At 42.9% G+C, this 26,037-nt stretch overlaps 2 protein-coding genes across 2 annotated transcripts in view; both read right to left on the bottom strand.

The window, feature by feature from the left end:
- The window catches only part of KLHL13 (kelch like family member 13), a 1,461,558-nt gene that overhangs the window by 499,540 nt on the left and 935,981 nt on the right, over positions 1–26,037 (bottom strand). The window lies entirely within an intron of this gene.
- Positions 13,125–26,037, bottom strand: part of MBNL3 (muscleblind like splicing regulator 3) — a 115,168-nt gene continuing 102,255 nt past the window's right edge. Inside the window, exons 9-11 of the mRNA XM_083595470.1 lie at positions 24,190–24,263; positions 15,175–23,709; positions 13,125–14,923 (exon numbers count right to left, since the gene is read on the bottom strand). Of these exons, the coding sequence (XP_083451596.1) occupies positions 24,207–24,263 (57 nt within the window). The 3' untranslated portion in view covers positions 13,125–14,923; positions 15,175–23,709; positions 24,190–24,206. The remainder of the gene's footprint in view (positions 14,924–15,174; positions 23,710–24,189; positions 24,264–26,037) is intronic.

Genomic DNA, 26,037 nt, shown 5'->3' with positions numbered 1-26,037 from the left:
GCAGCTGCTGCCCCTGTAGGTTTTCCAGGTCAGAAGCATCCCAGAGCCTGAGATTCCAGGGCTTAAACCTGAGATCCAGCAGTGGCCCCTGGTAATGTCTTGGAGGCGGTCCCTGGAGGTTGACCCTAACTGGCAGAGGGGAACAGAGGAGGGCAAACCCTCAAGTGTCTATGTATTGCAGCCAGCTCCTGTTGGGCTTAAACTTGCAAGCTGCATGCACAGTCTTCTCAATTATTATTATTATTACTACTACTACTACTATCCCTCTCGCAATCTGGAGATTCAAGCCCTTTCCCTGCCACCTGGCAGGGGCCCAGGCAAACTTTAAGCTCCTGCTACCTGAAGCAAATGCTTCACTCTGCCTAATGGTGGAGATTGCTCTGCCAACAGATGGCTGGGGAAGGTAGACAAACGGTCTTTGGGACATAATAGCAACTATCAAAATCATGCCCAAAGTTCATTCCCTGAGCCTGGGCCTTCATCCTGTCTCATGACTGGGTGCTGATAATGAAGAAAGTGCTCCCCTCCCACTCTTAGAGCACCAGAGGGACATTTCAATATGTGCCACATAGCACCCATCTTTGCCTCTTTCAGTGTTCCTTTAAATTTTTTTGTTCATCATAACATTAAAACAAAAGAATAAAAATATAACAAATGGTGTTACAATGAAAGCATAAAAACAGGATACAGTGGTATCTCAAGATCCTCAAAAGCTGGTTTGGGCAAAAAGTGAGTCCCAAGTCTGAAAAGCTAGAAGCCTATTGCTCTAAGGTACCTTGAAGGCCATTGGTCCAAAAGGCTTGGGGGTGGGGAGTGAGCGGAGAATGGAGTCTTCTCTGTGGTGGCACCCTGTCTACAGGACAGATTCCTTCTTCAGCATGGGTGGGAATTTTTTCTCAGCTTGAAGGTCACATTCCCTTCTGGGCAGCCTTTCAAGGGCCACACACTAGTGGTGGGTGGGGTTAGAGGCAAAAGTGGGTAGAGCAAGAAATGTACATTTGATATGGTAGGCTAGTTTCATCACACACACAAATGCTCTCTACCATCTATCCAGGCAACCAAGAAGCACGGTTAAGAGTCCAAAGACATAGCCTGGCCCACCAAGCACACTCAAGGATCAGTGACAGTTGTGTCCTGGGGAGAATCCTGAGGGTCAGATAAGGACACTGAGGTTCCCTACCTGTTTTACTAGTATGACTGGCACCATTGTTGCCATTTTGGCACCAGGCTAAGCCTTGTTTGCCCATAAATTTGACGTTTTGGCAGCTGATGATGGTCTTCTGTTTTCATCAGCTTCATTTGATGGCGCTTTTTAGAATGCCTTAGAATCTGTAGAGTTGGGAGGAACCCCAAGGATCATCTGGTTCAACCTCCTGCAATATTGGAATCATGCCCTAAATAGTCCCTGGGTGGTCTTAAACGGCTAACCTTTTAGCTAACAACCAGATCCTTTGGCCCATTGCACCTGGGTCTTTTCCCTTCCCCCTTTGAATGCAGGAACATTTGCCTGCCTTTAATCTGCAGGGACCTCACCTGTTCTCCAATAATCCTCTAATATTAGACTGAGGCTCTGAGATTACATCCTCAAGCTCCTTGAGTACCCTTAGGTGCAGCTCATCAGGCCCTGGAGATTTGAATTCATTTAAAGTTGCTAGGTGTTCCCTCACCACCACTTTTCCTATCTTGAGCTGCAGCTCTCTCTTCAGTGCTGCCTTGTACTTTACTTTATAATTGGATCGGTTGTTTCTGCTTTATGTTCTGCACCCCGCCCTGGTATCTCTGTAGATGAAGGGTGGGTTAAAAATAATAATATGTTGAATGAATTATTAAATAAAACCTATAATCTTCCAGTCCAGATTGCAAATGCATTTTTCAAAAACCATCTGTTCTGTAGGGGTGCACCTTGGACTAAAGAACACAATGTGCCTCTCTGACGACATGCGCTTGTTGGGGAAATTATTGAAATTATACAATGAAAATTGAAACATGTGTGAGAAGGGTTGAGCAAATTGCATAGCTGTCAACTTACAGATTTGAAAATAAGGGACCAGCAGCCTTGAAAATAAGGGACCAGCAGCCAAAATAAGAGACCTGCAGCCTCACCTGTTCCAGGCACTCCACTCTTCCTGTCCTCCAGCTTCGAGAACACTGTCCAACCAACTTTGTAACCAGAGGTTCAACTGAATAGAATCTGAATCACATGCACCACAAGGCCTAAGCAGCCTCAACTTAAGATGGCTCCCCGGCCTGGCTTTGCACTGCAAAGTTTGCAGCAGCACGTGCAACAAAATAGCGCCCAGCATTCAAAACCCCCCTCAGCTTGCATTAACTAGCCACACACAAGGCATGCAAGCTCCACCCCCCAGTCGTTCTTAGACTTCTTATTGGGTGAGCAACACAGCCAAGCAACACAGTTGGGGCCTCCCTCCTCCCTGGCCAGCAGGGAGGGAGGGAAAGGAGCTGCTTCCTTTGAAATTTAAGGGACATCATTTAAGGGACATTTAAGGGACATCCATCAATAAGGGACAGCAGCGGGACATGGCGCTGGAATAAGGGACTGTCCCTTCAAATAAGGGACACTTGACAGCTATGAAATTGTGTTTGTAAGGGAACCAGGAGAGAAGGAAAAAGCAGCATGAAGGCAAGAGAAACTGTTGGAGGAGGAAGAAGAACTTTGTTATGCCACATGGCTTAGCTGGGGGAAAAAGCTGTTATTTAGGAATACTAAAGGTATAAATATTGCTGTTTCTTTTACCTGGCACCTTCCTCTTTGCCTAAGGGTGGGTGGGTTAAGTGGAGTCCATTGCAGTGCTAAATAAGTGCCTGTTAATTGATCTGACTTGTGTCTGGTATTGATTGGCCATCGATATTGAGGAACCACCCTGATATTTTCCCTAACACCCTAGCCTTCCCCAGTCTGGTACCCTCCAAGTGTCTTGGACTATGCCTTCCACCAAACCCAGTCATCATGGCACTGTGACATTGGGGATGATAAGAGCATGGCTGTACTGGCAGGAGCTGATGGGAACTGTACTCCAAAACATCTGAGGGCCACCAAGTTGAGTAAGGCTGGCACATTCACTAATCATACCAGTTATTGACCCTGGTCAGTGTTAGCTCTGTACATAGAACATGGTCTGATACTTGAATCATATGATCTGCCAATTTATCTAAAGCAGTAGTTCTCCAACACCTTCCTGCCCCCACTATGGACCACTTGGAAATTGTCATGTCTTGACAGACCATTTAATGATTTTCATGCCTGTTAGCATTCCATCCATCAGCATGGTGACCACACACCTGAGGTGGTAGCTTCCACCATAAGCAGCAGCCTCTCCATTGATGCTGAGCTGGACAAGCATATTGGCAAGGCAGCTGTGGCAATAACTTGCCTCTCCCCAGGGTTTGGGGAGAATGTGATGCTAATGTCCAATACCAAGATGAAGGCCTACAGCTCTTGCATGTTGAGCACAATGCTTTAGGGAAGTGAGTCATGGGCAATTTACATCCACCAGGAGCCATGTCTCAATGCCTTCCACATGTACTGTGTCAGGAAGATTTTGGGCATCATGGCAGGGCAGAGTCTCAAACAAAGATGTGTGCTCCTAAGCCCACATTCCCATCATGTTTGCAGTCTCAAGCAATGTCTATGCTGGCTTGGTCATGAACACAGAATGGAAGATGGCAGGATCCTCAAAGACTTGCTCTATGAAGAGGTGCCTAACTAACATTAGGCAGGCACCATAAATGAACTCTTTTTACCTCCTGCTAAAAACATTTAGAAGCCTGAGACAGGTAGAACAGTGACATATGTTTTGATCTGGCTTATCATTGATTATAGTTTTTCACTTATTGATTTTTCAAGTTTCTAAATAGTTTTTAACTTTTTAAAACTGATAATTTCATTACTTTGTTTTTGTAAACTGCTTTCTTTTTTACAATCAAGCAGTTTATAAGTTTTATTAAATAAAAATAAATAAATAACAAGTTACTTCTGAGCATTTCCTGATTTTAGGAATAGGTTTTCCCTACCAAACCAAGTTAAACCTACAGGCAGTCATGGGCACCGACCTAGTTGGCTTTAAGAGGATTAGACACCTTCAAGGAGGAGAGGGCCATCTACACTCTGCCTCCATGGCTGGTGACAGCAGTGCTTCTGAACACCAGCTGCAGAAGGAGAGAGGGCTCTTGAGAGGGCTCAAATCCTGCTTGTGGGTTTCTCACAGGCACCTGGTTGGCCACTGTGAGAACAGGAATCTGAACTGGATGGGCCACTGGCCTGATCCTGCAGGCTCTCCTTTTGCTATTACTTTCCTCACACGAAAGTTCACTTCTGGTTAGCCTACGTTAGGTGGGACCTGGGAATAGTTGCATTGTTGTTGCTGGAAACTCATGCTGGTGTCCTGCAAATGAGCCAGTGACCTGTAGATCCTTCGCTAACTTCTGCCCCCCTCCCTGCCCCCTTGTAGATCTCAGGAGCAGCAACTGGGGTGGTGGGGGTAAAAGAGTGGGCCATATCTGATTCATGGAATTCTGGAAAAATTGAATGGGTGTGTGTCACCTGGATTACCATCTAAAGTATTTAGGGGAATAAATGTATTTAAGAAGCTATCTAGAGTCAATTGGGGTAATGAATAGGGGTAATGGAAGCAGAATTGAATTGATTTGGAACAGGGTCTCTTGAAAATTTAATTGGGGTAAATGAACTGAAGAGGAGCTGATTTATCTAGGATGGGGTGCAAATTAACTGAAGAATTAACCAGGGTGATTTGGGTGAGAAATCAGTTGGTTTGCTAACTTCCAAATCTCCATCAGTATGTATACATTAGTATATTTACCTTTTATGCAACTTTGTGTCAGTGGCCCTGGGTCCCAAATCCTTTAAGTGCCTTTTAAAGCCCATTGTTTGCACTGAAACTTTATAACCTGCCTCCTTGTTCAGCTGCTATCCCTGGTTTTACCATTGTTAAGGGGCATGGATCATTTCTGCAGCCCCAGAGCCTCCATTATCTTACTTGTTGAAAAAGGGATACACCAGGTCTGGTTAAAAACAGATCTTCTAGTGTGGGAGCACCTATTCTTCGGAACTCCCTGCCTATTGATGTTAGGCAGGTGCCTTCATTGGCACTTTCATTATACACCTTTAGGTGCCAGGCAAAAACATTCCCCTTTAACCAGGTCTTTGGCTGGTTGACATCTAATGCCCCTTTAAAATGTGTTGGGCTGTTTTTGGTTTTATTTTGATTATGTTTTGCTGTGCTTTTATATTGTGATTTTATCCTGTGAACCGCCCTGATACAGGTATAGGGCATGATGCAAATTTAATAATTAAATAAACATGGTGCACTAGTGAAAGGCACCACTAGTGCAACAGAGCTTTCAACACTCTCTTCTTTCTGTGCATCCCCCAAACCTGCCCCAAATATGATCTGGAAGGTCAGGAGGACCCCCAGAACAGCACAGGGTGGTGGTAAAGGAGAACTAGGATTGTTCCATCTGGCAAGTAGGAATGTTTGCACGGACAGAATGATCAGAAAAGATAAATATGGAAATTCTCACTGAAAAGTGCAATTTTTTCATGCAGTTTATTTTTTATTTAAACACTTCTGTTTGGTTGAACCAAAGGTGAAGATGTTCTCTGGAAGGCCTGCAGGTGCCATCTTGGCAGTTAAGATAGGTAAAGTAAAGGGACCCCTGACCATTAGGTTCAGTCACAGATGACTCTGGGGTTGCGGCGCTCATCTCGCTTTACTGGCCGAGGGAGCCGGCGTACAGCTTCCGGGTCATGTGACGAGCATGACTAAGCCGCTTCAGGCGAACCAGAGCAGCGCACGGAAATGCTGTTTACCTTCCCACTGGAGCGGTACCTGTTTATCTACAGTGGTACCTCGGGTTAAGTACTTAATTTGTTCTGGAGGTCTGTTCTTAACCTGAAGCACCACTTTAGCTAATGGGACCTCCCGCTGCTGCCGTGCCGCCGGAGAACAATTTCTGTTCTCATCCTGAAGCAAAGTTCTTAACCCGAGGTACTATTTCTGGGTTAGCGGAGTCTGTAACCTGAAGCGTATGTATCCCGAGGTACCACTGTGCTTGCACTTTGACGTGCTTTCCAACTGCTAGGTTGGCAGGAGCTGGGACCAAGCAACGGGAGCTCACCCTGTCACAGGGAATCAAACTGCTGACCTTCTGATTGGCACGTCCTAGACTCTGTGGTTTAACCCACAGTGCCACCCGCGTCCCTGTCAAGATAACCCAGAACTAATTGGCAGTTGTGGGACTGACCTCATATATGTTTATGTATTCACTCCCTTTGATATATGCTAATTGGCTTGCTTTTATGCTGTGCTTATCTGTGGACCTTGGGATGCTGGGCTCTATAATAATAATAATAATAATTTATTTATACCCCGCCCATCTGGCTGGGTTTCCCCAGCCACTCTAGCCACTCTCCCAGAGAGGCGAGAAGCTTTGGACAATTGCCACCTATGGCCTTGCTGGCCAGGTGTGAAGGGAGGTTCTAGGTAAACTGCTGTATGCGGCTTTGTGCATAAAGAATGTATAACCATTTTCTTGGCAAGCCACCTCTTTGTTGTGGTGTCTGACCCACATCTGGAAAGGCTGGGAGACCTGGCAGGTTGACTTGTTCTAGGTCTACACCTTTCTTTTAATAAAGCACTAGAACTGATTACTCTAGAATCATAGAATTGTAGAGTGGGACCCCAAGGGTCATCGAGTCCAACCCCTGCAATGCAGGAATCTCAACCAAAGCATCCATGACAGATGGCCGTCCAACTTCTGCTTAAAAACCTCCAAGGAAGGAGACTCCACCACCTTCCAAGGGAGACCATTCCACTGTTGAACAGCTCTTACTGTCAGAAAGTTCTTCCTGATGTTTAGTTGGAATCTTCTTTCTTGTAACTTGAAGCCATTGGTTTGAGTGCTACCCTTCAGAGCAGGAGAAAACAAGCTGTGGCATTTTTGACATCCCTCTTTGGTATCCCTGCGCCAACTACTCCCAAGAGTCCACATGGAAACAGAATGGAGCAATAAAATTTAAAAGTCTGGTACAGGGAGGTGTATTTCTAGTTAAATTATTATAATTATTTCATAGAATCATAGAATATTAGCATTGGAAGGGACCCAAGGGATCCCTTTGCAATGCAGGAATCTCAGCTCAAGCATCCATGACAGATGGCCATCCAACCTCTGCTTAAAAGCCTCTAAGGAAGGAGAGGCCACAACCTCCCAAGGGAGACCGTTCCAATGCAGAACAGCTCTTACAGTCAGAATGTTTTGCACATATTGATATAAATCATCTCACACAAATTTTCAGTATAAGTGTGGGGTGTTGAACTGTGTATCGTTCATCAAGCCCAGGCTGATGAGAGTTGTAATCCAAAACATTGTGAGGGCACCAGGTTGGTGGCAGCTGTTCTGCTGCAAAGCACCCAGAGATCTACCAGTTCATCTACCTCATCTATCTTCTGCCTGCCCTCAAATAAAGGGGCTTTCAATGTTGATTAAATAGGTGTAAGAGGGAGGATAGTTACTAGCCATAGAAAGATAAGAAAAGCCTGCTTGATCAGTCCAAGGCCCAACTGGTGCAACACCCTGTTTTCCCAGTGGCCAACCAGATACCCCTGTGGGAGTCTGCAAGCAGGACCAGGCTGAGATAGTGCTCTTCCTCTTCGAGGTTTCCAGCAACTGTTATTCAGAAGCATACTGCCTATGACAGTGGTGGTAAAACATAGCCATCAAGCATAGCCAATCATTTCAGCTATGTGGTCAAATTTAAGCTGCTATGTTTTGCTCAACCTGAACAGCTCATGTTGGTAACAGCATAGTGCTGATAATGCCAAGGTTGCAGGTTCAATCCCCATATGGGACAGCTGCACATATCTGCATTGGGGGAATATGGGTTGGGGGTTGGATTAGATGATCCTCAAGGTCCCCTCCAACTCTTCAGTTCTATAATTCTATGATCAGATTAAAGTCCAAGAGGATGTATAAAAGACCTGCAGAGTATCTCATTCTGTTCCATGTTGTTTTTCTCCAATAGTTTTGGGAAAAGGAAGTTTCTGCATGAGTTCCCTTCTTGTTCCCCATCTGTAGCTTGCGTTAGGGGCAGAGGAAGGAAGAGAGGAATGTGGATGTATTGAAAATGAAGATAAGAAAGCTGTCACTGAATCAGCTATCATTTAATAATAAATGCTACTCAGTGTTTAGCAACATTTTAATTTGGCAGGGCAGCAAAACAATAAGCCCACACCTCAAGCATGTGCCTCAATATATATTGCAAGGTGCAGCTCTGGAAAGAGGATGTCAGGGCCTCCATTTTGCAGTCTGTCATGCCTTGGGCACGGATGGCACTGCTGAGCATTTTAGCAAGGAGGATTTTGAGTGGGCAAACGTTTCAGCCCACAGTAGATGAGTTCATTACCAAGGAGACATTTGCAGAAAAGTGTAAATTAATTGAGAACACAAGGTGATCCCTCAGTGCTCTTTCTCAGGCGATTGTAACAAAGACCTTAAGCAGGGATAAGTGCGACCCCTGAACTGCTGGGGGAGCAAACTTCGAGTTTTGGGATGTAGGAATTGTAGTCAGGCATCATTATATTCCAAGAGCCGGGGTTTCTCCCTTATTCAGATGAGGGTTACGGGAGGCTCTGGTTTTGCTGGTTTAAAGACCACAAAGCACCCTTTAGTCTCTCTCTCTTCCTGTCTGTACTGAGATTCCAAAATGCTTTGTTTCTTTTTCAACAAGAGATCCCCACAGCAGAATATCATGGAGCACTGCTTATCTCAAATGGGGCTCACACCTTTAAGCAGCTGGTGGATCCGAGATTTCAGATGAGGTGGCAACATAAGCCAGACACCAGGTCCCTTGAGATTATTCCCAGGACAGGCCCCATGTTCAGTCACATCCTCTTCCCAGGCCACGCCCTCCAGCCCTGCTTCGCACCTGGTTCTTTTGCCCGGCTGAGATACATCCTCCGATAACGACTCTTACTTTGCTTGGGGAATGGAAAAGTGTGTGTGTAAAGTAGCCTACCTGCACAAAAGCAAGTGTTACATATATTGCTCTGGCCTCACCCACCCTTGGCATGTGGCCCCCGACAGGGAATGTGCCCCTCGAGTTGAATCAGGTTCTGCACCCCTGAATTATGGATAAACATGGGCCTGCAGAGGTGTAGCCCCATGAATTGTTTGGAGTCTTCTACAGGCTGTGCCTCTTTGCAGTTGACTTGAACTCCAGTAGGTTTCTGAGAGGGTTAAAGGGTGCCTGTCCCCAATCCTGTCCTTCTGTATGAAAACTGCCAGTTACTCGAACTCTCTGCTTCCTTCACTTTAACCATCCAGGAGCCTCAAGGGAACCGTGTTCTCCAAATGCTAATGTTTGGAAGGGTACGTGCTACATTTATAGCAGGCTCAGCTGTGGAGCAAGGTCTCCTCTGTGGTGACCTCCAGGTGGAACTGTTAATTCAAGCAAAAGTTCCACAGTCCTAAGTTGAGACCCTTCAGAGAAGAGTATGTGACCAGGGCTGCATGAAAAGGACAAGATGGTGTCCTAACCCTATGCCCATTCCACCCATAGATGCCAACTGGGCTGCAGCTGAATGTTAGTTCAACACCAGCAATGGTGTTGGCTTAGGGGCCACAGGGCAGGCTGCGTGCAGCACACACCCTCTTAACATTTTGGTGCTGCTCCCCAGCATCGGCTGCCTGAGGCAACCACCTCATTCTGTCCAATGGCAGGGCCAGCTTTCTGTATGTTCCTTTTAAAGTAAACTCTGGTATAAAGGTAACAAACTTCTGTTTTTGTCTTCTACCTATTCTATATTCTTCCCCGAATATTTGGAACCTAAAGAAAAGTTATTCAATTTATTCACCATTCTTGTGTTGCAGTTTTGTGTTGTTCATTTCCTTAGTTTTATTCAGAGAAAGGTGGGAATCAATTACAGTGGTACCTCGGGTTAAGAACTTAATTCGTTCTGGAGGTCTGTTCTTAACCTGAAACTGTTCTTAACCTGAAGCACCACTTTAGCTAATGGGGCCTCCTGCTGCCGCCGCGCTGCCAGAGCACGATTTCTGTTCTCATCCTGAAGCAAAGTTCTTAACCCGAGGTACTATTTCTGGGTTAGCAGAGTCTGTAACCTGAAGCGTCTGTAACCTGAGGTACCACTGTACTGAAAAGTAAACAGGTTTTCAAAAGAGCCTCTTCTTCTTGGTTGTAGGTATGTCTGTGTGTTATTTTTTTGTTTAATTTGCTGCCTGGTTATGAAGAAGCCAGTGCTAGAAAGCTTTGGGAAAAGTGGGTTGAAGCAACAGGTCAGTCAATTAACCTGATTTGAAGAGTCGGTTCAAAATAGGCTTCAGCAAACGAGAAACAGAACATCCCAGCGGTTTAATGGAGCCCCCACCTTGACTTGATCTCATCTAATTTTTATACTTAAGGACAAAGTAGGACAGTTTCCCCTTTGGCAGGGACACAATTACGTGCATAGCTAGAAACATAAACTAAAAATTCCCTAATCTCAATATCACCCAAGTCCCAACACACTCATTACTTCCAGATCTGCAAGTTGGGGATGTTGCCTTTAAAAAAGAAAAAAAGTTTAAGTGGCACAGGGAAACCTGAGAAGCAAATCAACTGCCCTGCATGAATATGAAGAGCCTGGTGGGTCAGGCCATTGGCCCTCCTAGTCCAGCATCCTGTTCTCACAATGGACAACCAGATGCCCATGGTGGGAAAGCTGTAAACAGGATCTGCACACAAAAGGCCCCCCCCTGTGGTTCTAGCCGTAGTGTGTGGTCCATGGATTGGTGGGAGTAGCCTAGTCCCCTTCATGTTCCCAGCAATACCTTTCTGGGTACCTGCTTAGCCAGTGTCTCCAGGCTCCATGTATGTGTGTGCATGCCCCCCCCCTCTCTCTCAGGGTTGCAGAACAATACACACACTTGAGAAGGAAGCGGCCGCTTGAAACAGAACTGCAGCCCTTTCTCCTTCATTTTTTAAGGAAGAGCAGTTGGAAAGCCTGAAGTGCCCATGGGGTCGGAAGACAACATCCCTGCAACCTTCATATCTCACTTCCTCCCTCCTCTCCTTCAGCCACTGTGTGTGTGCACACGCATGCAAATGTGTTTGAAAGCGTGGTGTTTTAATAAAATACCCCCCTCCCAGCCCCAATCTGCCAGAACCTGAAGGATCAGCAGCAACATGCAACAACCAACAACAACACAATCATAGAAAGGGAGATGATGAAGAAATGGTGTGTGTGTTAAAAATGGTGGTTTTTCTGGTGGGGGGGATCCACCCTTTTGCCTGGGGCATTTTTTTTTAAAAAAGAGCAGAGCCAAACTTTGCAAGCTGCTAGGAACTGGCAAATTGACTGGCCGGGGAATGGACTTCCTTGAGAGGTTTTTTAGGCACCTGTCAGGGAAGCTCGAGTGGAGATTCCTGCCTTGCAGGCAGTTAAACTAGATGGCTCTAACTGTTCCCCTATGAAAAAATTCACCGCACGCCACTGGGTTCTAGCAACTGGTATTCAGAAGCACTGCTGCCTTGGCAGCAGAGCAGAGCCATCATGGCTAATGGACAGTGATAACCTTATCTTCAATGTTGAGACCAGGAGATGAAAGCGACATAAGCTCCCTTGGACCTATTCTTAAATGGAATGGACTGAGGCCTGGCTAACACTGGTGTGTCGAGGAAACCAGAGAGATGGCTCATATAATAGCACAAGGGTGGTCAACATGGTCTCTCCAGCTGTGGTTGGGACTACAACCCCCACCATACCTGGCCATTGGTCATGTTGGCTGGGGCTGATGGGAGCTGGAGCCTAACAACTAGAGGGCTACCCCTGTAAGCGTGCACCCCCCCCAGCAAGCTTCTGCCTGACCAGCTCCTCTTACGCTTCTGTTTACATGACTGACAGAGACCGACTTCAGGGGAAATGTGTTTTCCAGTTTATAAGCAGCTGCGTGCAGCACTGATTGGCTGGCCTTCTGTCAATCACAAATTTTGTGATTTTTCATGTATACCTATTTAGATTACCAAATAGGCAGTGGAAGCACCAGTTTATGGGCCCCACACCTTTTAGGGGTGCCACCACAACAGATCAAAATAATATTGATCCTCAAAGATCAAATAAAAAATATATTAGGAGATAATCTGTGACAGTCCCCCTGAGATTTCAACTGCCTAGGGGCCTCTACAGGGTTTAATCTGGCACTAAGGGAAGTGGGTGGCGCTGTGGACTAAACCACTGAGCCTCCTGCGCCTGCCGATCAGAAGTTCAGTAGTTCGAATCCATGCAACAGGGTGAGCTTCCATTGCTCTGTCCCAGCTCCTGCCAACCTAGCAGTTCGAAAGCACGTCAGTGCAAGTAGATAAATAGGTAGTGCTGCAGCGGGAAGGTAAACGGCATTTCTTTGGACTCTGATTTCCGTCACGGTGTTCCATCGCACCAGAAACGGTTTAGTCATGCTGGCCACATGACCTGGAAAGCTGTCTGTGGACAAACGCTGGCTCCCTTGGACTGAAACCAGAGATGAGTGTCACACCCCAGAGTCAAATTCAACTGGACTTAACTGTCTGGGGGTCCTACACCTTTACCTTATCTGGCACTGGAATTGAATACATGTCTTTACATCTATGGAGCACTCAACATGCATTTGGCTAAATGCAAAAAACAGCAATTGGATAGCCATTTACCAGTTGCTCCTAAGAATGGGGGAGTGACTATATTTAGCTTCCCAAAATTCAGTGCATAAGAGAAGCCACTTACACAGTGTCCTGGAAAGTTGTGGTGTTCTTTTTTGAAAAAATAATAATTCTGAAATATAAATGCCTTGCATGTGTTAACAATTCCTGTACAACAAGCCTCAAGGGGTGTACCAGCTGAAGGTTCCAAAATATTGAAGGCATTACACCCCCCCATATAATAAATGTATACCATCATATGCATCATGGATTTAGAACACCAATTTGAGTTCTTGTTTGAACACAATTTCTCCACATCATAGAACTTTTCTGAGGTTGCAACTAATCAACCAGAGACTTAAAAAGTAAACTCCTCTATTTATTAAATGTGTTGATATGGGTTCATAAAAAAACATAAAGAGAGTTTTATACACTTTATTAAAAGATCCAAAAAATAAAATAAAATAAACATAACAATATAGAAGTAACATAGTAAAATGAGTTGCATTATGCACATCTCTAGAAAGCACAAACAAGCACTACAGCAATATAACTGTGGCAAAAAAGGAAAAGATATTCAAAGCGTACACCCTGTTGATAGCAGCTGAAGGGGTGACTTGTTGCCAGCTTGCTACGGATATATCAGAACAATCTGAATCCGCATCACAGAGGAACCAGGAACCTAAATGCTTTGGCTGGCAGCCAGTTCTATGGGTTTCCATAAAGCTCGCTTCCATTTAAGTGTATGCAAGGCTGTCGCCAGGCATTCAAGCCAGCACCCGCTAGTTTGAATACTGGCTATGCCTTCCCATGGAAAGCTATGGGAAGGAAAATCTAGACATGCACATACCTCAAGAGTGCCGGCAGCATGTCATTTTTAAACCCCATTATACTCTGACTACATTTCCCCTCTAAAAAAAATAAAAATAAAACCCACTTCTTTGAATATATTCCTTGCAGTATAATTTTAAAATGTCTGAATAGCTTACTTTACATAACATCCGATAATATAAAAACAAAAAATAAGTACATGCTCTTCTGGATGTTACTTTTTCATTATCTGGAGTTTTGGGATCAGAACCTCACATTTCCCTTGTGTGGAAGTTTAAATTGAACTGAAATCAGGCGAAAGTCTTTGGGGTTTCCTCCTTCACAGATTTCTGCTGCTGCCAAAGGGCTGTTTTGTGTCAGAATTCAAATTTCAGTCTGAAAAATCAGGGGTTTTGTTTCTGAAAACCTGATTTGGAACACAAGAAAGCAACTCTTGAAATTTTAACTTTCTAAAAAACAGCAACAAGGCCTCAATATTTTAATCTTCTACTTCTGAGTTTTGGGATTTTAATTGGCTTCTGAATTTTGGTAGAATTTTATTTCTCTGGCTGAACAATTTTATGGCTGCAAACTCGGCACCTCTTGAGGTTTGTGAATTTAAAGGTGGTGGTGACCCCCCCGCACCCCTGCCATCATTCGATGAATGGCGATGTCGTCCCCTCAGCTGCTAGGATACTAGAGCCATGGCAACAAAAATCATTTGGCTTCCACCACTATCAAATAGCATCTGTGTACAGTAATAAAGATCTGGAACCTTGAAATTCTGTGTCAGGTAATTTCCCTCTGTTGTGTGTTTGGAAAAAGACCACTTGGTTGTCATTGTTTCAGTTGTTGTGTTGTTGGCTGGCTGTTTGGTTTTGGGGAGGCATGTGCCTTTCTGAATGTGAAGGTCACTAGCAAAAGGTTTTGTTTGGGGTGCCTGCCATGACACCCCTGGGCCGTTCTGCCATCCCCATCCTGAAGCAGTTCAATTTTAGAAGATCCCTTCCCCCTTCAATGCAACAAATAGAGACTTTCTAAGGCTGCCCCACTTAGCTCTTTATCAATATGCTTCTTAAGGCCTTTGCATAGGAGTAGCTTTGCCTGGGACGTGTGTGAACACAGGACAATTCTTCTCCCCATGCTCCCTGAATCTTATGTAAGAGGGGAAATCAAGCTCCCCCCCCCCACAGTAGGATGTCACTTCCTAGATACTGGAATTTATCAAAGATAAATGCCTCCTTTCTCATAAGACCTTGCTGAGATGCATGTTCTCTTTCCATGCATCTACGTCATGTGCAAAGCTGCCCTTAGTGCTTTGGGCCATGGGGTGCACAGTTCAACACCTCCAACATGGGTGTTTTAATCCATACTCAATTCCTTGTGGGACATCTTTGGGAGAAGAGAAGACTAAGAAGAAGAAGAGGAAGAGTTTAGATTTGATATCCCGCCTTTCACTCCCTTTAAGGTGTCTCAAAGCGGCTAACATTCTCCTTTCCCTTCCTCCCCCACAACAAACACTCTGTGAGGTGAGTGGGGCTGAGAGACTTCAGAGAAGTGTGACTGGCCCAAGGTCACCCAGCAGCTGCATGTGGAGGAGCGGGGACGCGAACCCGGTTCCCCAGATTACGAGACTACCGCTCTTAACCACTACACCACACTGGCTCTCAAGGAGTGAACCCTACACAAATCCAGAGTGGTGTCCCTAAGATGGTTGGGTGGTGCCTGGTACGCCTTCTTCTGGCAACTCCTGCAGCCAAGCAGGTGCCAAATGTATTGCTCTGCTTTCCTTTGGACCATATCAGTGAGGTCAAGAGGGAGGGGTCTTGCTGTCTGGGCAGACGAGAACCTTCACATACATTGCCCAGACTTGCGCCCTGAGGTGGTCACTTAGGTGCTGCTAATACAGCAACCAACCTCCCTCCCCGAAGGTGCACTCTTCCATTGTCTCTCAAGACAGATGAGGGTCAACTAACCAACCAGGCTGCGGGGGCATGTGTATCCTGAAGTGGGGCCCCTAGCAGTGAAGACGTGGCCCTAATGCCTATAGCGCCGGGCCTCAGTTTCCACTGCGAGTCTGGCTGATGAAGCTGTGCTTCAAGGGCACCACCTACGCTGCAGTACCAGCCTGCCTGAGCATTCTGTCTTTTGATCCATAAGCGCCAATCCCTGTCCACCAGGACCTATAAAATCTTTGCCTTGAGCTTGTTCCCCTCCTGAACAACTGCCTGCACCTCATGCTTCCATAGTGGGAAGACAGGCCCACCTCTTACATGGCAGAAACAAAGGCTTGTTCACATGCCACCCTTTTAAGACGTGGCTTTGTGAACAGCATTACCCAAATTACAGGCATTTTACTCTGTTAACTAGCGTTGGGACAACTTTACCTACTTTACTCTATACGCTGCCAGCCTGACACTCACTTGGGGTTAAGAGGGTATGCAGAAAGCCAATTGCCAATGCAGCCCAAGTGAAGACGTGGCTGTCTCTAGTACACTACCCACTTACGCAAGAGAGAATAATTTATACCACAGAACCACCACTCGGAAATCCAGGGGTACAAGGGAGAGGTGGAATACTCCTCACTGTGGATGCCACATCTTCCAAGTTCTTCATGTGGCTGGGCATGAGCCTCAGCAAGGCAGTCCTTGGAAAAGTCACTGTGAAGGCGACACTACCCAAGATTCCTAATGTAGCTTCCCCTATCAAAATCTCCCCGCTGCCAGTGGGGTGATAGAAAATCAGGATTCAAATTTTTGGTAGACAAGCAAAGCTCTCTGAGGAAGGGATGAAGGGTTTGGGCCTCAAGATAGTTGGATGAATAGCATGAGGATTGCCCAGTTATTTGCCTGAACATACTGGGTTGTATCCATTGTTCGTTCTCGTCCAAGTAGGTCCACCAATTTCAGTGGGTCGACTCAGAGTAGAACACTGTTGAAGACAATCTTTTATCTGTAGGCAGGCCCACCTCCCATAATGTTGCATCGTCAGTCTCCAACTTTCCTTGCAAATGCCTGAACATGCCCTACTATTCCTGAATCCACAAAGATCCTCCAAGGAAAACTGCAGGTATCTTTAATACATGCCAAAGTTCTAATATAATCCATAAACAGATGCCTGTGTTGCAATATAGACAAGCTGAACAAAATAGCACAACACGATGGCAAATAACAATGGCACTAAACACTTTATAAACTAATACAAATGATCAGAAACTGCAACTAAAGTCTCTAAATCTTCACCAGTCACAGTAGAATAATTCAAAAGTTTGATATATACATAATCTGTCACCAAATATCGCCAGAACAGAGTTTCCGGATAACCAATCTGTTCCTTCCAATGCTTCATCAACCAACCTTGATCAATTCTTCATCAGACAGACTTGTAAGAATTAATGTGAGAAGGATGTAGTTCAATTCAGCTGGTTAAGAAATTGAACGAAACAGATTGGTTTAGAGACTTTGGTTGCAATTTCTGATCATTTGTATTAGTTTATAAAGTGTTTAGTGCCATTGTTATTGGCCATCGTGTTGTGCTATTTTGTTAAGTTCTAATATAGCCAGGTGGGTGAGGAGATAGAATTACTTTTTTAAATATCTGGAGAGTCAGAGTGTGGAGGAGACAACAGGTCAACCTATGGCTACTGGCCATGGTGGCTACATGGCATCTCTGTTTAGAGTCTGTGTACAGCTGTGGACAATGGGCGAAGGGGGCTGTTCAACTTATGCCCTTCTGGTGGGGAGGCTGTGTAGGCTAACTGGCCCTTTGGTCTGATTCAGCTCTTCTCATACCCAGTTTGTGCGGGTGACAAACCACTTAAAAACCTTTGCTGGTGACCTTTACTTTTAGATTAGGTGTTGTTTCCTATTGTGTATGTGTTTTTCTTATTTTCTTTTGGAGCTGCAGGTTGGAAATGAGCCGGTCTCAGTCTGCTGTATTTTAAGCTATATGGCAAACTACGAAGCTTGTACAATAGCAAAGCAACAGCACGCGTTCAGATAAGTTTTATAGCAAAAAATCTCTTCCTTTTCAAAGCCTTAGTAATCTCTTTTACAAACTTCTCCTTGTATTATTACAGACTTTTTTTTAATATATTCAAAATAAGTTCCAAGGATTTCTTTCGTGGACTATGTACATAAGTGCAAAAAAGATGTGTCTTACACATTCGTACACCAACTGAATCAGTTTAACTGCAGCATATTGGTTTCTTCAACACTGTTATAGGGTCATTCCACAATATTTTTGTCTCCCTTTAATGTATAGGTTGTTTCTTCCCATATTGTCCCAGTCATGATTTTGATGTAAAAGGCTTTTAACGATATAGCTATGATGTTTGATTTTTGCAGTATTTTTTTTATTAAAAAAAGCTTGTTTAATTATGAATTCACTAGTGTTGAAACAAACAGCAGCACCAAAAAAGGTTATACCATCAGAATCTGATCAATTTCTTGCATTCAAAAAAATGCTGCCGAATGGCTGTGTAACCCCATTGGTTGCACAACTCTGAATCTGGGAATTTAATCTGGTGTTGTTGTTTTACAGAAGAATAAAAATCTTAGGCCCGGTGCAAAAACCTACGGACCTTAGCCACAGCTCAAGTCCCACTGAAAGCAACACCCTGGGGATTTGTTGTGGCTGAAATGTAGCTCTACATACAAATTTCCTTTTGATTTTTGTGAAACAACACTATACCAATTCCTGATCAAATTCTGACTTGCATTTTCCTACATTTGTTTCAGCTCTAGAGTATGTGGAAATAGAATAAAACCCCAGGAATTCTATGACAGTCTTTGTATCATCCAGGAGAAAAATACTGTGGAATAACCCGAACTCACACAACAATTTCTACAAGCTATAAAACCTGACTCTAAATCCATGTGTTGTAAACTTTTTGACTGAAAAAGTGACATAAAAGACACAAATCCAGCGTTCACATGGGACTTTGGGATTTTAAAAATATTCAGTCATATCTTTCTCCGACAGTATCGAACTGTACCTTAAACGAACCCATACTGTTACACATTACTTTTTTTTAATTTACATGTGAAAATTTCACAAATAATGTATACAAAGGTAGCCATGTTGTAGTTTTGTTGCCATAGCAACAACAACTTAATATAATTAGTTAACAATGAATCTATCATTGTAGGAGTTACATACAAAGTTACTCTTTTTGTCTGTTTGTTCTTAAACTGTAAACTATACAAACTAGTTATGGACTGTATTTATTTCTCTATATTTTGACATGCGGTTCAGTGTTGTTTTTAGAAGATAACTAAATGAGTTGAATACATGATTTAAAAATCTTAAACATTCTCAAACTCTCCTTCAAAAATCAAATTCATTAGTTACTAAAGATATATAAAGATACACACACACACACACACACACACGTGTGTGTGTGTGTGTGTGTGTGTGTGTGTATACATATATGTGATAATGAAAACAAAATCCTTAAAAACTAACAATAAAAGTAATGGAAAATAATGCAACATGAATAACCTGTTGTAACCTAGTAACAATGTTTTCTTAAAACTCTATTTACAATTATTTCAAGCTAACAACTAATAAGTTTTTTTCTTTAAAAAAGTTATTACAGTCTTTAACATACAATATATTCTAAGGCCTTAATCAGGCACATGGTAAGAATCAGATCATTAGCATCATACATCCTTTCAGGAGGAACAGGAAATTAGATTTTCCTCATAAAGTTGCACTCCCCCCCCCTTTGTATGGATGTGAAATGTATTAGGGATTTAAAAATGAAAAGGATAGCTCCAATTTTTTAAACCGTTCTGGGTACTAAAGTGTCCTAGAGATAACTGCTGCATTAAGTAATAGGCAAAGTTGAGAATGAAATAGGAGGAGGTCGGTATAATCTCCTTTCCAGATCTGATGGACCTACAACATTCAATATTTGCCGTTCGGTTTTTGTAGCTAGCTAGCTGGGCCATACTAGAACACAAAGGCTGCCATCCTGAACTCGCTCGCAGTGGTGGCTAAGCTGCACTCAAGCAGTGACCCCTCTGAGGCCCGATTCTCACTTAGGGTTTCTTTTTGCCAGGCACACACTGGCTCCCACACCTTTCCCCTCCTGTGCTCAACAATATATTCACAGATATAATGGCCTGAGGCTGCAATCCTAGGCACGCTTTCCTCAGGACATGCCCTGCTGAACAAAAAGGGGACTGACTTTCCCAGCAAATGTGCACAGGATTGAGCCAAGCACCAGGTGGTCCAGGTAGTTGGCTTCCTGATGGATCTGTAAGCTGCCTGGATAAAAAAAAACCCCCAACATCAGCCTTGCTGCTTGCAGATCTGTTGTTGAGCAAGCTGAAAGATGGGCAGTAGGCTAGTTGCACGTGGCCAACAGCCCCCCTGCCCCCCCCACTGGTTTCAAAACTGAGTTTCAAAATATTTGGTGACATGGCACAAGGAAAAAGGAAGAGAATAAAACTAACCCCAAAGTATGCGTTCAAACTAGCCCTTCATATCCGGCCTGTGCGCTTGCACTTTCTCAGACAAGATGCCTTGTGCAAGGACACATGTGTGGAAGTGACTGGGAGATCTGATAATGAGGCAAGAGGAGTCCACATTGGCAAGCATGAGATTCTGTGGCTTTGCAAGGGGTGGAGCAGGTCAGCCAGTCACAGCAGTCCACAAATGAACTCTCAAAGTGCAACACGCAGTACATGGCAGATTAAAGAATATTTGGGAGTGTTCAGAAGTGGAGGATGTGGGCTGGTTGAGGGAAAGGTGGGCAGGGAGGGGGGGAATATATGTAGATACAAAAAATGACACCATTAAAAATGAAAAACCCAACCCAAACCCCTAACAAGTTCATATTAAAAATGAATAAAAATATGATTATGAAAAACCATGTTCCAATCCTCAAGAACACTGTACTTAAAAAACAAAATAAATGGAAATCATTTCAAGAATCCCATTGTACTTTAAATCCCTCTTTCATTGTTTTTGTGGATGTATCTAGTAAGTTTTAAGCTTTTCTTTAAAAACACCTTTTCATGAAACAACTAACCTCCCCCCCTCAAAAATGATCTATCAGCTTTTTCATTTTCCCTCTGCAATGACCCGTTTTACTCAAGTTTCAGCATTTCTTGCATATTGTTTGCATAAGGCTGAGAGGAAATGGGCACATAGACACTGAAAGCAAGAGAGAGAGTTTGCACGCAGGCGTGCGAGATGAACTTGGGATAAATTTAAAAAAGAACATATAGGTTTGTTGAACATGGGAAGCTTAGAGAAAGTTGCTGAAATTATACTGATTCAAACATTACACACATCTCTGTACTCAAATAAAAGATGAGATTTCTTGTGTTTGTTATTTCACTTAGAGTCACCAAGTAGTTCAGTGACTATAGTATAAAGAATGCACCTATCTAGGATTTTATAGTCTGTCGACTGTGTTTTCTTTCTTTCTTGAATAAAAAAGTCATTGCACAACAAGCCTTAAATAGTGCTACCCTTACAATAGCATTTTTTAATTAAAAAAACCCCTCCCAACCTCCCTGTTAAATTGGGTGACATTCCCAGTGCTTTAAAAGCCGTGCTTGTCTTTCCTCACTCCACAAAGTTTTTCTCTTACAACAAACACTAACTCTATTTTTGTAAAAAATATATATATAAAATAAAATAAAATAAATGTTGTGGCACCTAAAATAAAACTGTCTACCCTGAAGACATATCACTGCACCTCTGTATTAGAAAGAGTGCCTGCGTGTCCATGTGTGCAGGTGTTAAGTTTATCTGTGGTGTGTTCAGGGGTGCAAGGATTGAAGCATTGAGTGTGGTTCTGGTGCCTTGTGCCTGGGGAGTGATGCCTGGTTTGCTGTGGTAGCCAGCAGGGAGGCTTCTCCTCCTCTCCTCTGGCTCCCAAGTTTTGCAAAAAATACAAGCAAGGTGTTGTGCCCCTTGTGTGTTAGATTTTCAGTGCTTTAAAACTGTGTGACATGAATGCTGTAGAAACATTTTAGGCTTACATTCTGTGCACATCTATGCAAGATGCTTTTAAAAAATATATCATTCAAAGAAAGCAGGAGTGGGTAACATCGAAGGGGCAAGTTTACATAAAAATCCATTTAGAGCACTGAAAACAAACACTGAACATCCTTCCAAATTCTAACGCTAACACAATCATATATATATCTATAGAAGTGTGTTTATACATAGGTGTCCTTTCTGACTAGAAGAGATCAGGTATGTTCTCTGTTGAGGCACTGCCACAGGTTGTGCAAAACCCATCATTATTTTTTTAAAATATACAAATATTTTCATATCCAGGAAGTACTGAAATCCACTTTTTTCTACTATGTTACAGAGCTGGGAAACAAAGTCAGCAATGAACAACAGGTTGGCCAGTTATGTATGGCTCTTTTTTTTTTTTAGGCAACTCTGGACTAAAATTTTCCAGGAATATGCAAAAGAATTTTGTACGAGATAAATGTGTAATTTTTTTCACCTCCCCGATAGGGCCTAGACCTTTTAAGACCATGGAAAGTAGCACCAAAATGACCCTTTGCATTTGTTTGCAATTGTTCACAACACAATTGTTCACAACACAACACATTTTTTTGCAGGTATCAGATTTCATGGGATTTAAACTTTGATGAGGAAGCTCAGTTCATGGATGGCAATGCAACAAACCAGGCATTTAATTCTTCTTAAGTTTTTGCCACTAGGGCCAAATTTGAACACATAAGATAAATACATTTGCTTCTTGAACATCTACTGTCTCCTAAACACTGTATTCACAGTCAGTATCACACAGATTAGAATCTGAACTCAGCTCCTTAACCGGCATTGCAAGGATGTCAAAACATGGTTCTAAGCACACACCCAAAACAGTGACGTCTTTGGAAGAAACATCTGGATGAATTTAAACCAAACTATTTGGTCTGTCTCCTACTTTATTCTCTTTCCAGAAATCACTATAAGGCTGCTCCCTCAAGAGCCATCCCTGCTCCCATCTGCACAAAGATACAACCTAATGGAGGAGTGAGGCTGCAGTTTGGTACTACTTTCCTGGGCTAAGCATGGGATGTGGAGATGGGCTGCTTACATTTGAATGGAAAATTTATGTGTGTGTTTTTCTGTTCTATATCACAATGGGGTCTGCATATTAGCAGAATACTTTCATCTCAATGGCAAGAAAACCTCATTTTCCATAAACTGGTCATACTTCTTGATGTCACTTAAAAAAACCCCATGTTGGTAAACTTTCAAGATATGTTGTGCACCAATTGGAGCTTAAAGTGGCACTTAAAGGCAGAAATCTCTTTTGCCAGGTGCTTTTCTGCCATCTTGGCCTTGCGGGCTTGACCCTGTTTTGATCCATTTCACTTTACATTCCCCCTTCCTGAACTGACAGCAAATCCCTTCACAACTTTTGCAAGTATTGTTTATTTTTATTAATTTATTAGAGACTCCATTTTGGAGGGAGAGTCTATTTTTCAGATGGAGGTTTCTAAATAACTAGCCCGCTACGAATCTATATCTGAACATTCTTGTCTCTTGCTTTTTTAAAAGCACACCATTCCTGTTTCCCAGTATAACATTCTTAGCTTGTCATTCTTTTTTTTTAAAAAAAAAGGAAAGAAAAAAGAGGAGAAACCCATAACGACCACAGTATATGAAAATGTAAGACATTATGATAATGAAAAACCCCGGTGTTGAGTATATTTGATAATGATGTACATCTTTTCTTCTTTTGTCTCTCCAAACAAATCAATAATAGACTAGGATGTAAACAAAACAGTAAGATAACACTTTGAAAACAGACAAACATTTATCCATCGAAAACAGAATAATAAACCAGTAAGTCCACTGTGCAGGAGGACACTTTCTCTTGATGGTAGTCAGGAAAAAAATATTCTTTTTTAAAAGTGTGTTAAAGTAAGATGTTATAAAAGTCTATTGTTATAGTTCTCTACTTACTTCTATGCCTTGTATAACAGAGTGCTGTTTTGTTAATTGTTTCTCTATAGTGCTTAAAAAAAAGTTTGACATTCCCATGGACCAGTTTTTGGTTAACATGTAGGCTGCAGTAGGCTTACTGTAGATGCTGTAGAGGAGGAAAGGATGGGCATATATACACAGAGCCCAGAGGCAGCTTCCCACCAAAGACAGGAAAGTCCAGTAACTCCATGATTTCAGTTTCATGATTCTGACATAGTTTGCTGGAATGAGAGAAAGCAAACAAGTGATAAAAGAGAGACTCGAAAAGAACACAAGAGCCCTGCTGGATCAGACCAAGAGGAAGGGCCACAGCTCAGTGGCAGAACATCTATTTTGCATCTAGAAGGTGCCCTGCTCAATCCCTGGTATCTCCAGGTAGGATTAGGGTTGTCCCTTCGTGAGAACTGCCAGTCAGTGTAAACAGTACTGAGCTAGATGGACCATTGGTGTGATTTAATGTTTGATGCTTAATTGTGTTTTTATATCTGCTGCAAGCCACCCAGAGTGTCTGGGGCAACCCAGTCACATGGGTGGCATAGAAATAAAAATAAAAGAATAAAACTGAAATGGGTCTCAGTCCAAGGAAGGCTGAGCCATGGGGTTCTTCCGAATGTGCAGATCTGGTTCTCAGTCTGCAGGAATGACTCTGGTGTGAGACCCCAGTGTGCCATGGCTGAAGGGAGAACTTCAGATGAACTTACTTTTCCGTTGTTTGCTTCTACATTTGTGACACAAACATGCTGCTGTTTAGTTCATCTACTGATAACTGGGATATCTGCAATGAAAATGGAAAAGAAGATTTCCTGTTAAAATATTTCCTTGATACTCACCCTGTCTGTTCACCACTCAGTCATTTTAAAGGAAAAAGTACAATTGGTTTGGAGAGTTGATAAACACGACCCCTAATCCCTGATAATGTCTAGGGTGACTCAGTGGATAAAATGATGGATAAATTATTTTCTTCTCTGGCAGCTATAAAAAAGGTGCCAATGTCTATATATCCACTCAATCGCTTAATTTTGAGAGGCCATGGCCGTGTACTTGCTGAATATTGCTTTTATGACATGGGTATATGTCTGCAGTTAGAGAGTTGAACAACCCACACTATTGGGTTCGAAACTGAAAAGGTTGCTTGTTTTTTTAATGTTGCATATCCATAGGAATGCTCTCCATATACCGGAATAAGAAAAGAGTAAAATAACATCTTTTAAGCATTAGTATGCTTAAAATTGTCCCTCCACTACTGTAAGGTGGGTGCTTGTGTCAATTTGTGGCTAGAGGCTCAGTATGGTTATTGGCACTCCACAACAAAGGGGGCGAAGAGGGAACTTGCTACAGCAAATCCCAAATGTGACATTTGCATTGCATTGAGTATACAACCAGTGTTATTACTGTCATGCATGCAAGGACGGCATCTGCACTAAACCTTTCCCTAGCTCTTTCAAAAAAAATGAATTTATGCAAAGCATTCTGGATTTCTGAAGCAGCATCTGGAACGTTTATGGTTTTGAGAGCAATTCTTTCTCCATTTCCTTATAAGGCAAAAAGATGGTTGCACCTAAATGCCCCAAAGTTATATCAGATTATATATATTAGAAGAAGAAAGATGGAACTTCCTGCTGACACAATATATATTAATGGTTGGGATGGGTGAGTGGAAGAAGCGACCATCTTTTCCCATTCAAAACCATTATTTATTATTATTTTTTTAAAACTAATAGTTCTTTTTTATTTCTGCTTTCTATCTGGGCAGAAACACTTCAAAGAAGAGAACCTTGATGTGATGCTTCTGTTTCAGAACACAAAGCAGAAGAGACATGAATGAATCTATCAAAGATTAAAAATAAACAAACCCCACATTGTAGCTCAATGCAATTTCCCAGCACAGCTCAGATGATCAGGCAGGGAATGCTTCTATTCTTCAAGTGCTTCTCCCTGTCAGACTTGACCTTTAATGTGACAGGGTCCTCCTCACCCACTCCACCAATCTCCTACTTCTAGAACCACACCTACATCACCCATTCACCCAAGAACTTCATATTCCATGGGATGGTGACCCCTTAGAAGGGAGAGGAGAATGTAAATACTTCTAACGGCATGTCTGCTACAGAGATGACACTGACAACACTCCTCACAAGATGAATGCTCTATGTGGGCATTTTTGTAGAACTGCTTGTTTAATTCCATTCATTTAGCAAGAATTATATACTGCTTAATAAAATAATAATATCTCTAAGCGGTTTACCTAAAATGGAAAAAAAAAGTATTTTAAATTTTTAAAAAATGAAACCAGACTTTAAAAACAGTTGGCATCTCTCTGTGTTGGGAGACAATGGAGGAGTGCATCATCGGGGGTGAGGTCAAGCTATTGGGACGGTTGCATAGCATTATCAAAATATAGACACAACCATCAGATTTAAAAAGAAACAAATTTGTATAATAAAATGCCTGAGCAACCAAAAAAAAACCCTTATCATGGGGGTGCTACTCATGTTAAAAGTCTCTACATTTGCACCTCTTGTCATGTGAAAAAGAGCACCCCACCCCTC

This window comes from Podarcis filfolensis (genome assembly GCF_964270895.1).
Source record: "Podarcis filfolensis genome assembly, chromosome: Z".
Classification (NCBI taxonomy): domain Eukaryota; kingdom Metazoa; phylum Chordata; class Lepidosauria; order Squamata; family Lacertidae; genus Podarcis; species Podarcis filfolensis.
Note: the sequence above shows the minus strand (reverse complement) of the source record. Positions and strands in the feature narration are given on the sequence as shown.